At 27.6% G+C, this 14,065-nt stretch overlaps 3 protein-coding genes across 7 annotated transcripts; 2 read left to right on the top strand and 1 right to left on the bottom strand.

The window, feature by feature from the left end:
* The first annotated feature begins 275 nt into the window (after window positions 1-275).
* LOC126834449 (alpha-methylacyl-CoA racemase) lies at window positions 276-3,289 on the top strand. The gene is made up of 6 exons (XM_050566367.1): window positions 276-505; window positions 637-781; window positions 1,180-1,323; window positions 1,728-1,968; window positions 2,038-2,254; window positions 2,605-3,289. The coding sequence occupies exons 1-6, from the start codon at window positions 398-400 to the stop codon at window positions 2,893-2,895; spliced, it is 1,146 nt and encodes a 381-aa protein (XP_050422324.1). The 5' UTR covers window positions 276-397; the 3' UTR covers window positions 2,896-3,289.
* On the bottom strand, window positions 3,233-8,482 carry LOC126834445 (putative glycerol kinase 5). 3 transcript variants are annotated; one of them, XM_050566362.1, is made up of 13 exons: window positions 8,099-8,482; window positions 7,343-7,465; window positions 6,404-6,535; window positions 5,837-5,930; window positions 5,430-5,599; window positions 5,265-5,354; window positions 4,858-5,172; window positions 4,665-4,788; window positions 4,485-4,589; window positions 4,311-4,408; window positions 4,068-4,231; window positions 3,842-3,984; window positions 3,233-3,424 (listed from the first exon to the last, which is right to left on the bottom strand). In XM_050566362.1, the coding sequence occupies exons 3-13, from the start codon at window positions 6,515-6,517 to the stop codon at window positions 3,288-3,290; spliced, it is 1,554 nt and encodes a 517-aa protein (XP_050422319.1). In that variant the 5' UTR covers window positions 6,518-6,535; window positions 7,343-7,465; window positions 8,099-8,482; the 3' UTR covers window positions 3,233-3,287. The 3 variants fall into 3 exon arrangements, with proteins under 3 accessions (XP_050422319.1, XP_050422320.1, XP_050422321.1); XM_050566363.1 differs by lacking the exon at window positions 7,343-7,465; XM_050566364.1 differs by lacking the exons at window positions 7,343-7,465; window positions 8,099-8,482 and adding an exon at window positions 6,642-6,740.
* Window positions 8,483-8,611: 129 nt separating this feature from the next.
* Window positions 8,612-13,403, top strand: LOC126834444 (SRSF protein kinase 3-like). Of its 3 annotated transcripts, none has more exons than XM_050566360.1 (5): window positions 8,612-8,795; window positions 8,875-9,164; window positions 9,925-10,607; window positions 10,989-11,030; window positions 12,240-13,403. In XM_050566360.1, exons 2-5 carry the CDS (start codon window positions 8,878-8,880, stop codon window positions 13,025-13,027), a joined length of 1,800 nt encoding a protein of 599 aa, XP_050422317.1. In that variant the 5' UTR covers window positions 8,612-8,795; window positions 8,875-8,877; the 3' UTR covers window positions 13,028-13,403. The 3 variants fall into 3 exon arrangements, with proteins under 3 accessions (XP_050422317.1, XP_050422316.1, XP_050422318.1); XM_050566359.1 differs by having other exon boundaries at window positions 8,613-8,795; window positions 8,868-9,164; window positions 12,240-13,398; XM_050566361.1 differs by lacking the exon at window positions 10,989-11,030 and having other exon boundaries at window positions 8,616-8,795; window positions 8,868-9,164; window positions 12,240-13,388.
* The last annotated feature ends 662 nt before the right edge of the window (window positions 13,404-14,065 follow it).

Genomic DNA, 14,065 nt, shown 5'->3' with positions numbered 1-14,065 from the left:
TAGAACAGAAAAGAGACCAGTGGGTTTTTATGTGCCGACGTAAAAAGGGAATGAAATCAGACCAAGGGAGTTTAGAAGGGGAAGGAAATATTAAATACGCAGTAGATTTTGCTAATTGGTCAGCAAATCCATTGCCTTGGATACCACAGTGATCAGGTATCCAAATAAGCTTAATACCAAAATTAGCACGATGTAAGAGGAAGATGTATTCACGTATGAAAGAGTAGCAATGGCAATATAGTTGGTATATTTTTCGGTTTTTAAGCATTTTGGGAACCCCTGGCTGCTACGTGATACCGAGAAACGACGGTCCTTTAAAATATTCACAGTTCACACAAGTCACGAACCAACGGGCAAAAATTTGATTTTTAAAATACAATTTTTAGTTTAATTTAAAATGCCTTTAAAAGGTTTAAAAGTTCTAGAATTTTCTGGTTTAGCACCTGTACCGTTTGTTGGGGCAATTTTATCAGATTTTGGTGCTAAAGTTACTGTAATAGAACAAGTAAGTTTAAAATAGCAAGATGTACTGAGACAAGGTACAATTTATGTTTTTATTTTACCATTATATTAATTATGAAGTATTATAATCAAATTCACATGTATGTTTCACATTTCTTTTTTTTTCAATGTTAGACAAATGCATCTTTTGCGGAATTCACAAATTTGCTAAGCCATGGGAAAAGATCCATTTCAATTAATTTAAAGCACAGTGAAGGTGTGAAAATTGTCAAAAAATTAGCAAAAAGTTCAGATATTTTAGTTGAACCATTTAGACCAGGTAACTAGTTTGTAAGAATCACACCTGGGAAAGATATAATATAAAGCGATCAGTTTATTTTTGCCACGATAAAATAACTGCTAATAACTAAACAATTTTCAATAGCAGTTATGTTTTTTAATTTCCAACATTAAATAATATATATGAATAATAAAAGAAGTATAGTTTGTAAAGGGAATATTGTTTAAAGTATTTACATGGTTTACTGTTAGACTTATATTTACAAATTGACTGGTAACAATGTTGTTTGTTCTGATGCTGCCTATAAATTAAAAGATGTATAGCTTAAACAAATTCTTGTTAAACCTACACAATAAACTGCATACTATTTATGTGTGTTTTGTTCTGAAAATAATTTGTACCAACCTCATGTGTAATGTTAATTTTTATTACAAAAGGTGTGATGGAAAAGTTGGGATTAGGGCCAAGTGTTCTTATGGCAGAAAATCCAATGTTGATTTATTCCAGACTAAATGGTTATGGTTCAAATGGATATTATTCTAAGCGTGCTGGTCATGACATAAATTATTTAGCAATTTCTGGTAAGTTTAATTACTTTATAAATATTACCACATATTAGGATTTAAGTATTTACTAATGAGACTGTTGTTAAAATAGTTAATATTTGTACAAGTCGATTGGTTAACTTGACTTGACAATATTTCAAAATCCAATTGTACGTTTTTTTTTTATTTTGTCTTCTTTATCTAGTAAGATAAGTTAACATAAATTTAATTTAATTAGTGGTAATACAATTAATTTTACGAGGGAGATAGGATTGCAAATGAATGATTGTAAAATTAAGACCACTACAAAAATCTACAGAGAGAAAAAATGTAAAAGATTGTCGAAAACAAGTTGGATCATAGTTCACCAATCGCCTGGTACAGCATTATCTGAGTAATAATGTCCAAGATTATAATTGTTTAAATATTGAGACTTTTAGGTTTGTTGTCACTGTATGGCGGTAAAAACCCAAAGCCTATACCACCGGTAAATTTCTCTGAATTTACTGGAGGTAGCATATTATGTGTATTGGGCATTCTTATGGCAGTCATAGCACGCCCAAATATTAAAAAGGGTCAAATAGTCGATGCAAATGTTACCGAAGGAATTGCGTATGCCGGCAGCTGGTTCATGCGTTCTCAAGACACATTACTTTGGGGTAGACCAAAAGGACATAATTTGTAAGTAAATGTTATTTATTTATTATTGTTTAATCGAGAAAAATATATTCTAATATAAAACCGTTGCAGTTTAGATGGCGGAATGCACTTTTACGATACATATGAAACGAAAGATGGAAAATGGATGGCCGTAGGAGCAATAGAACCTCAATTTTATCAAGAACTATTACAAGGATTAGGACTTGACCCTGACGATATGGCACAATTAGATGAAGAAGAAAATGAAAAGAACAGAGAGATTTTTTCGAAAGTATTCAAAGAAAAAACTCAAGGGGAATGGTGTAAAGTATGTCATTTTTGTTGAACATTTATTAAGCGTGAATATTGGTTTTCTATCAAATGGTTTTTAAAAAAAAAATTATTATTGTGTTTCTAAAAGCTATAGAGATTTTTCAGTTAAAAATCATTTAGCGGAAAAAATCGCTGGTTTTATTGTTTTTTACCGTTTGTTTAAAATATTTTGTTTGGGGCTATAGGGTTTTCAGGGACTAGGGCAATACAATATTGAATTTTAATTTATTTTTTAAAATTAAAAATGCAGTATCAAAATTGAAACCGTGGAAGTATTTTTTTTTTTTTGTGAACTGTTTTTTTGGTTTCTTTTAAAGCATATTTGAAAATTCTTTTTTTTTCCAGATATTTGACTCAAAAGACGCTTGCGTGACTCCAGTTTTAAACTTCAAAGAAGTGGCCCAACATCCACACAATAAGAGTAGAAATTCGTTTATAGAAAAAAATAACATTGTTATTCCAAAACCTGCTCCAAAATTGAATGAAACTCCTGGAATTTCAAGTGCACATAATTCGATTGTTTCTTGCGGTCAGCATACAAGTGAAATACTAATGAGCATTGGATACTCTGTAGATAAAATTAAAGAACTGAAAATTAATAAAATTGTTTATCAAGATCCTAAATCTAAAATTTAATTATTTTTGTATTCTTTATAATATGGTGTCAGTAGTGTAATTATAAAGGTATAGGTTGTATGTGTCCACCTCCCGCTTTTCTTTTAATGCATATGTTCTCATAACAAAATTTGTATACTCTATCTGCAGATACACAATTTTCATTTCTGACTACACACATACATAGATGGGTAAATTCAGTGTATACTCTAAAACTACTGGACTATACCACTGTATAATATATATATATATAAGTTGTTGTTATTGTTATTATTGATAAAAATCAGCTTTGGATACTTAAGGATGTCTAATCAAATACTTAAGACATATAATATGATTTCATTCACAATTAACATTATTTTATCATAAAGATAAATCATTTTTTATACATAATAACTGATTTACATATTTTTTTAATAAAGACATTTTTGACTGTAAAGCCACCTTATATATTTACATTCATTTCCAATGTAATCATTATCTTCAGGTACAAACTTTTCATCAGTTGTACTTCTATAGTCTTTAAGTTCATCTTTATTTGACCAAACACCTATACATAACAGAAAACTTTATAAGTTTTGATTATAATTTAATTAATTATTAAAAATCAATGTCTAACAGTCTACAGTACTATGTAATATACATACATTTTAAACAAAATATTCAAGCTAGAGACAATAAATATATTTTATTTAAATGGATCATAATATCTAATACAACTGGTAGAACCAGTGTTGTAAAAAATATTTTTTTTAAGTATTTAAGTACGTATTTATATAATTGCATATAAAAATAAATTTTTTTAAATACTAAATGAAAAAAAAATTAATATTTTGTATTGGCTTTAGGTAATTTTGAACTAAGTATAAAGAATTTGAAAATTGTATTTAATACCATCGAATTTGCATGAATCCTTTTATTCAAATATTTTGCAACATTAAATGTAATACATTATTGATGGGCTTACCTGAAGATAAACCTGCCATAAAAGCAACACCCAAACAAGATATTTCAGTTTTATTATTATTTTTCATTCTTATAACAGTAGTAGATGTAGCATTAGATATTGCTTGACATATGTAATCGTTCTGCGACACGCCGCCATCAACCCTATGGCAAATAAAAAAAAAAAATGCCTAATAGTTGATAAATTAACAGATAAAAAATAGAAATAACACCACTTTATAAATTACCACAAGGTGTTTAGTTTTAGTCCAGGTATTTCTTTATGTAGCTTATCTAATCGTTTCTTAATCCTAAATGCAAATGATTCTAAAATAGATTTTACCATATCCGCTTTTGTCGTATTAGATGTCAAATTGATAAAACTATAGTTTCTCCCTCTATTTTTGGACGACTGAAACAAATTGTTTTTTAATCATTTCGATTTTATATTAATACTTATATTAGAGCTTGTGACCAATATGTCGACCTACTTCACTATCTGGTAACACAAATAAAACGTCATTGGCAAATGACTCTTTTTTTTCATGTAGTAGTAACTCATTTAACTCTCTCAAATTGCTGTAACAGCCTAAGTAAAAAAAAAAAATATATATATATACATAATAATTTCTTATATATAATTGCACGTTTCACAGAAATCTCACCAATTGATTTTCCTAATGTAATCAATGGTCCACTATTGTGATCAAGTGCTTCCAGTGTGAAACAAACTTCATCATTGAACATCCAACCCACCAATGGAAAATATCCTAATGACAATGTTAAAGGTATTACTTTTGTTCGTAGTAAATAACTATTTTTACTAATATTGTTATAGTGCTAACCTAAACATATGTCTGGCACTGAACCGCAGTTAATGTCTAAAAACATACCGGTGCCCATAGTGACTTTAGCTGTATGTTTTGAGAAACTGCCAGTACCAAATAACGAAGATGATTGGTCGGCCATCTGAAATATAAAAAGAACAACTTGAAATGGAAATTTCATGTCTCTAAATACTTTATCATTTATGCTTACCGAACAGGTAATGGGAATATTGGAGATTTGGACAGCACCACTATAATGTTTAGATAAATTTGAATCACAAATTGTAGGAAGAAAGTTATTAGAAAAACCGAAAAATTGGAATACAATTTTCGGTAGCCACGTCATGGTAAATACATTGAACAATCCGGTTGAACTGGCACACGACAAATCGGTCACATGAAGTTCACCTTTACTTGCTCTATACAAAAGCCACGTATCTAACGTACCAAATTGGACTTCATTTTTGTTCACATCTTTTCTGAAGTCAATGTTATTTTCCAAAAGCCAAATCAGTTTTGGTAAAATCTATATGTTCACATAAAAAAAAAATTATTTTTTTAAATAAACTAAACAATATCAATAACAATTTAACCAAACGGTAGGAACAATCTTTGTACTTGAGCATTGGTAAACGAAAATGATTTTGCAAGTTTGATTTGTTTTGATGAGCACATAAGACTTAGTATTCTTGAAACAAATTTAACAGCCTAATAACAATTTATTTTATTATTTTATTTAAACTTGCATATTTTATAAGCCATCAACCAAAAATATATATGTACTTTAAGAAATAATGATTTGTTAAATCTTTCGATAATCAAACTCGATCGTGTATCTCTCCAAGTAATGAAATTGTGGTAATGTTTTCCAGTAGTTTTATTCCAGGTTATGAAAGTATTTCGTTGTGAGGACAAACCCAAATTCTTTACCATACAAGGTTTTAGGCCTGCATCTATATTTTATTAAAACCATGTTTAAGATTAGGTATTTTTTAATTGTTAATATTTCACTTATTATATATTTTTTTATGAAGTTTAAAATGATAGCAGCGATGAATGGTAATACATGTTCAAATTTAAAAAGAAACTAGCAAACAAATTTCCAGCTATATAGTAATTTATACATATACATCATAATACAGTTTAATATAATCAAATAGACAAATTCAAATTAAATTAGCTTAAGAAACCTTTTAATGCATTCTGTAGTGATTGTTTTATACTGTTTGTTAATTCTTCAGGATCAATTTCTTCCCATCCATGATGAGGTTTTAATACATTAATCTAAACATAAATACATCAAATAAAGTAAATAAACATCTTTAATCATAATAGCAATAGCATTTATGTGACTTTTATAAGCATTTAAAGATTTATATATATATATATATATATATATATGTATTTTTTTTTTTTTTAAGAGGAAGATCTCTATTATCAGCATTAAACTTTTATTTTAAAAATCAAAATTATGTATCGTGTAATAAGTTTGAATACAAATATAAAAAAATAATTAAAAAGTACCCGTTTTTTTTTTTTGGAAATTTAATAAAAATTCAAACTTTGCACATAAGACAGAAAAAAATCGACTTTAATATAAAAAAAAAATTAATATAACATTGATTATATATAATTATTTATAATCAATGCTGTAACTATAATCATAAAGTCATTTTTCACCACCACAATGGCTGTAACTCATGTAAGAACAAAATTAGATAACACAAATAAAGCTAAAAATAAGTTATATTATATACTTTTAGAAATGATGATCCAACAACATGAAATTTTGATGAAAATATTTGGCATTTCAAGTTGGTGGTCCCAACATCAATCGCAGCAACATATTCCATACTGCTTGATGAGTTCATTTGTAATAAATCGTAAACCTAAAAAAAAAGATTTTTAATTGATTTGTATATGAAATTAATTCATTGCACAATATGGATGAAAGTGATATTTTGAGAAAATTATCCATCACTTAATACTAAATACCAGTTAATAGTTATCATTATAACGTCTAAAATAATTACACAACATGTATATAATAGCAATGAATGGTTACAAAAAAATCATTAGAAAATAGAATAAGAATTATTATCAATAAAATCCATGATTGTAAACTTGATTATGTCATTATTAATTAGTTACAAATTAATTATAAAATAAATTAAATGTGTTTTATTGCTATTTTTATTTTAAACTGTATTAAATATCAAATATTCTGATAATAAATATAATATTATATTAACTTTAAAAATATAAATATTTAAAAACTATATAATAAGTAATGCAAATATAGTTTTAAAAGAGAGGGGAATGTAAAGCCATTGGTTTATTATCTAGCTTCTACTAATTAATCAACATTTAAACTAATGACCTGACTGCTTAAACTATTATAATATTTAAAAAAATCAACATTGTACAGATAAAATTAGTAAATACTGCATGTAATTAACACTGTTTATTATATCAAATAAGAATAAATAATTTAATTTAATTATTAATGGCATTTCAATTTTAATAATAACATTCTTAGATTTAACAGCAAAAATAAAATAAAATTTGTTCAGTTGTCTTTTGTAAATACAAATTTAAATGCATTAAATTATTGAATTGTAATTTTTTACTTGTGATTAAATAATATTTTTAGAAAAAAAATGTGCAAGAATTATATAAAAAATTATAACACTTACATTTTTAAAAGATACATTTTTTCCTCTAATTGGTACTTTTTTCTTTTATTTCAAATCTTTTAGAATTCATAGTTGATATCAAACCCCAAAATATGATTTGAGCAATGTATCGGAAACTATGAACTACAACAAAATTAGCATGAATAATTAATTAAACTACTTCAAGATTATGAAATAATCAAATATTAGAGTTTAAGTATTGAAAACAAATGTTAGATTCTCTAGTTAATAATTTATATAATCATATTATTTAACAAGTAAATTTCGTAGGGCTAGGCGATAATTTATTTCACTCCTGATGACGTAAAATGTAATTAACTAGAAAAAACAAGAAGAAAGATAAATAGTTAACTATATTAACATTTCCATTAGATTAATAAGCACATAATTATTTTATACATCAATTACTTTTTCCAATTAACAAGCTTATTTCTCCATTAATTCAGATAGTCACTAATTTAATATTAAGGGAGCTGTTGACTATTTTTATAAGTGCCCATGCATGCAAAAGATGAAGCCATCGGGATAACAACCGCCAACCATTAAAACATTAAATCTGTTCTATAATCATTTACTACGCAATTTGCTCGAGATTTACAATGCATAAACTACATGATTACTATGTATTTTGAACATTTAAAATGAGTGAAAACATAACGCCTCGTTATTTTTGAATTTGGTAGACATATTTCATAGTGATATCTTGTAGCTTAAATGTGAAGTTAAGAGGGTATTTTTTTTTTTTAATTCAATTACCAAGTACGATGTTCATTTATTAGATTATTTCTCCAGACAACCATGACGTATGAGTTCATATTTCATAATAATCGCCTTATTTAAAACAATACGTTTTCAACAAAAGTAATTTATTCGTCTGCGACTATGTTCGTTTAATGTGACCCCTAGTTAATGAACGACAAACTACTACGAAGAGCGATTGAAATAACAAACAAAAAATACCTAACGGCTAACTGTCGAGAAAAAATAAATAATATTATGTAAATTATACGTTTTCGATTGGATCCACGATTATTCTACAATTATAATTTATAATATAAGATGCATGTATCTCAAATAGCCATTGGAACCGAGTTAAGTGCCAATCGGCAATCACTATAATGCCACTATATGCCACTGATAATGATTTCGGCTCATAAATATTATTATTGTTTTCAATTGCAGATAATAGGAAAAGCTGGGATTTCGGTAATCAATTATTCGCAGTGCGTACAACGTGGTGCGGTGGCCATTATCACTTCACTTGTGTACGGCAGCCTGGGTTTCTGCAATCTAATTTTTTTTATTTTCTTCTATTTGTAAATTTGGTCTTTTTAAATTGCGAATCTCTCGTCGCAATACACGTTAATTTCAATCGATTCGTGGTTGTCCGTTGTATTTTTTTTTTTGACCCGTCGCGGTGCTGATAAACATCTCGCCGAGAACCTGCTGTACAGTAAGTAGACGCTTATTCAAATATATCGGAGGTCCCGAATGCTGTTGTCTTACCGTTGATATTATTTTGAAGATTTTAGGCGATGAACAAAGACATTAACAGAAGAATACTAGCGATACAAGCTAAAAAGAAACGGCGCAAATTACCAAAGAAGCCACACGAAGACCGGAAAGTGGTGCCTCCAGCGCCGGCTAAGGTAGCCGAAAAGCCCAAAGCCCATCAGAAGCGTGACAGTGACTCGTCGTCCAACGAATCCGATGAAGGCACTGATGAGATGTACGCATCCGATGAAGAGGAACAAGAAGAATCCAGCGATTACTGCAAGGGCGGTTATCATCCCGTACAAATAGGAGACGTTTTTTTAAATAGGTAAGTCTGGTATTGCAGATGTACAATTATACTCATAATAAGTTCTGTATAAGTTATTTAATTTGAAATAAAAAAAAAATTACCTGTGTTGGATCTGTCCTCCTAATCCCTCCAGTCAATTCCAGAACCCATTTTATATTAGTAATACTTAGGTCACAACTTGGTGTACGGATTTAGTTACCCTAGAGCTAAATAATAACAAACAGGATCAGATTTAAAAAAAAAATGATATTGAACTTTTAAACATAATATATTTTTACTCTACAGTTGCAGTTAGAGAAATAATATATTAAATCAAGCATATAAGTTGATAGAATCTTATGATGTTGTCTGTTACTTCATAAAAGTTAAAATATGACTAATATACAATTAACAATTTATACAATGTGCTTGCAATAAACAGCACATGACATATTATAAAAAAGTATCCCTCAAATTACAGGTACAATCAATCTCTACAATGAACTTGTTATTTATAACATCTTGAAGTTCTAAGCCAATTAAATTATAAGTTTGATGTCAGTTTTTTAATTAGCAAATTGCCTTTATTTCTAGAACCCTAAGTATGCCAATGGTTCTTTCATTATTTACATTTTAAAACCATTTTATGATAATTTTAATTGTGTCATTAATTAACATCAAATTATCTAAATTGTTTGAGAAATAATTATAATGATTTGGAAATAGATAATAATATAGATTTATGTTTGTTTACATGTATTGTTTACATAATAATACTTGTATTTTTTTTAAATTTTAGGTATCATGTGTTAAGAAAACTTGGTTGGGGTCACTTTTCAACAGTTTGGCTTTGTTGGGATTTCACAGACAAACGTTATGTTGCTCTCAAAGTTGTAAAAAGTGCATCACACTTCACCGAAACTGCATTAGATGAAATAAAACTTTTAAAAAGTGTCCGTGATTCTGATACCAATGACAAAAAGCGAGAACGTGTTGTCATGTTGTTGAATGATTTTAAAATCAGTGGTGTTAACGGAATCCATGTATGCATGGTTTTCGAAGTACTTGGTCATAACTTATTAAAGTTAATTATAAAAAGCGATTATTCGGGTATACCGTTACAAAACGTTAAAAGTATTATCAAACAAGTATTAGAAGGTTTAGACTATTTACATACAAAATGCAACATCATTCACACAGATATTAAACCAGAAAATGTACTGTTGTGCGTTGATGAGAAATATATTAAAAATTTAGCAAAAGAAGCAACCGAAATTCATCAAACTGGACAAAAGTTGCCAGTATCATTTAGTAGTACAGCCCCTAAGATTGCATTCAACAAGCCAAATTTGACTAAAAATCAGAAGAAGAAAATGAAAAGGAAAAATAAACGTCAGTCCGAGCTATTAAAAGTTCAAATGCAACAGTTAGAAGAACTGGAAAACAAACAAGAAGAAGAATGTGATGCTGAAGTTAATAAAGGTATGTCAACATTTTATTATTTTTTTTAATATTATTGTTACCTGATCATATTTGAATATTTTTACCAACTGAGTGTATCAAAAATTATGATGATGTATAACATCATAATGCTTAAAAGAAAAAGAAATTGTAGTGTATTTAAATAAAAGAAGAGTGAATTGCTTATTAATATTATCTTCTAAAAATATTCAAATTTTCAAAGCTGAACAAGCCGTTTGGATTTCAATAAATACCATCGAAACATGTATGATTATACTTATTAAACAAACAATTTGAGTGAAATTACCAACAATTTAGGATAAAATCTAAACTTTCATTGGTTTTTTTAAAGACAATTGTGTAAATATATTATGTTTTTTTAATTTCCAAATTATTTTTCAGATCTTGAACTGGCTTTTTTAAAACTGGCATGTTCAGCATTAGGTTAGTAAATTGTATCAATAATGAATAATAAAAAAAATATTTTATAAGGTGTGTAAAATATAGTCATGAATAATAATACAATATTATATAAGTGTATAATTAGAAATAATAATGAAAGGGCATGGAATATTGAGACAAAACTGTATAAGATAAGGGTATGGGTAAAAATAAGATGCCTATTGCAAAGTGGACAATGCATACATAAAAAGTCATTTTCTATGTATCTAAGGTACATTACCTTTATGAAATATTTATATAAAAATATGTAATTATACGTAAAATTACATCACATTGAATATACATTCAATTTGTAGAGTGTTAATAAAAAAAATAGAGCAATTTTTTTTTTTTATGAAAAATATTTATATGCGAATAAAATTATTTGTAACTCAATAAATAATAGGTTAATCTGTGATTGCATTACATTTTATAAAAAAAAAGTATCATTTGAGCTACCTAATTTTAAATTTATTTTATTTTCATGAATAACAAATATATATATATTTTTTATTTATGAAAAATTGTTTGATGACTTAATATTCTAAATAAAAAATTAACTTCTTTATCTTAAACAAAAAAATTAATATTATCGAAAAAATTAAAATGCTACCTCATGATCTATTGATCTTGGGTTTCATTTCAACCCGCCTTTATACTTATTATTTACACTGTGAAGAAAGTTATTTAAATTAATGAGACATTTAAACTTAAATTTATAATAGGTAACGAATAAAAAAATGTATTCGTCAATAATAAATAAATTGATTAATTGAATCATAAATAACGATACTTATATATTTTTTCATACATAAAATATATAAATGATCGAATAAAAAATAATTATTTATTTATCGCTTCATCTAGATTAAAGTTATTCAAATAATGCCCTACTTTATTATTTGTAGGTCATTCTAATTTTGGTAATAGGATGTTAGTTAGGATTAATAATAATAACTTAAGTGTATATTTGTATGGTTAATTTTATTGAGAATTGTCTAATAGTCATTCTTTGTTTATAAAATGTTTAATTGAAAAATTGATTGTGTGCCAATTTCTAAATGATAAGTTATGGAGAGTTATTTTTAATGTTTACATAATGTGTGTATTGTAGTTTTAATGGCAATCAAATAATGATGTAATAAAAATTCTATACTGCAGTAAGAATATAGGTCATTGAGTTTTATTAAAAAATGTGTTTTTTGTTTACAGTTGAAGACAAATCTGAACCAGATCCAGTAGATACCAATAACAGCGAATCTATATCTAACGGTTACGTTAGTGATGGTACTAACACGAATGCAAATACCTCGCCGATACCTGATAATAATTTAGAAAACACAGAGTGTGCCGATGCAAGTATCGATGAAACAAGTACTGTCCAAGAAAACGGAGCTGGTGAATTCAGTAAAACCAACAGCAAGCCGCTTTCGAAAAAAAGATCATTCAGAAGCAAATCCAGAGATGGCCCCGCAGTAGACCCTGCATTCAATGTGTGTGATATAAATGTTAAAGTTGCTGACCTCGGCAATGCTTGTTGGATAGACCGACATTTTACTGAAGACATTCAAACCAGACAATACAGGTCACTAGAAGTGCTGATCGGAGCGGGCTACGGTACATCATCAGATATATGGAGTGTAGCATGCATGGCATTTGAACTAGCTACTGGCGATTATTTATTCGAACCGCATTCGGGTGAAGCTTATACCAGAGACGAGGATCACATAGCTCATATAATAGAACTGTTGGGTAAGATACCCAAAAAAGTGATCGATGAGGGAAAACAGTCGCCACAGTTTTTCAATAAACGCGGAGAATTACGGAATATAAGCAGCTTAAAACCATGGTTGTTGTACGATGTTTTGAGGGAGAAATACAAATGGCCGCAAGAAAACGCGAGAGCTTTCACCGATTTCTTGTTGCCAATGTTAGAATTTGATCAAAACGCTAGGGCAACGGCTGCTCAATGTTTACAGCACGCGTGGCTGAAATGTTGATAATTTGTTCTGGTAACATTTTTTTTTTACTGGGCAAGAATAAAAAATAAAAATTGTATTCTGCAACAGAACTTTTTTTTTGTTTGTATTATTTAATAAAGTCACAGTAAACACACAATTCTGTACGATGTAAATAATTAATAATTTTATATTTTAAAGGATAAGATATAATTAGTCATGTCAAAATATTATATGCTACAAATGTTTAGCTATACAACGCGTACACATGGATTTTTATTTTAAAACAAACTTTATCACGTTTTTTTTTTAAACAATCAAGTAAATCTAATAGTTTTTTAAAAACATAATTTTGAAGGATATCTATATACTATATACTTTAACAATGAAATTATTATTATTGGATATAGTTTTAAAAACAAAATAAATTCACAACAAAAAAAATGGACATTTTATATAATATATAATTTACAACATAATATATAAATATAAATATAAGATATTAATTTATGTGTAGATAATACAAATTGATTGTAATACAACTGCAGCGTACTTATTATGTTTAATCATTTTACACGTCTCAAGTTTAATTTATATCCAAACTTAATTTATTTTTATGTAAGTAGTTTGTGAAAGGGTATTTTTTACATTTTGTTCCTACTCGCTGCAATTAGTCAAAATGAAATAGATCTACTTAATTCACATAACATATTGTTTTGAGTTGTAATACCAATGTTTACTTTAACATTTAGGTAAAATAATAATGATGAAAAAAAGACACTCTAATTTACATATGCCTATTCTAGTTTACATGTTGCTCAGTGTTATTTTAATTCCAAACTACTTAGTATTTATGCACCTTACTAAACTGACATGAAAACTGTTGAATAATGACCGCCATATTCAAATTTAAATGATTTTAGTTTTAAAAGTAAGTGTATTAAATAAATATGATTTTATTTATTTCAAACTGATAATTATTAAGGAAACGCAACTATAAAAATAGCTATAGGTTTTTTAAAACTATAACATTGTATGATCTGAAACACATATTAACTAATTGTTATGAGTGATGAATAA

This window comes from Adelges cooleyi, unplaced genomic scaffold, assembly GCF_023614345.1.
Source record: "Adelges cooleyi isolate 19-005CV unplaced genomic scaffold, UGA_ACOO_1.1 ACOO_flye_CR_arks_rails_tigmint_CR_PRNA_21, whole genome shotgun sequence".
Classification (NCBI taxonomy): domain Eukaryota; kingdom Metazoa; phylum Arthropoda; class Insecta; order Hemiptera; family Adelgidae; genus Adelges; species Adelges cooleyi.
Note: the sequence above shows the minus strand (reverse complement) of the source record. Positions and strands in the feature narration are given on the sequence as shown.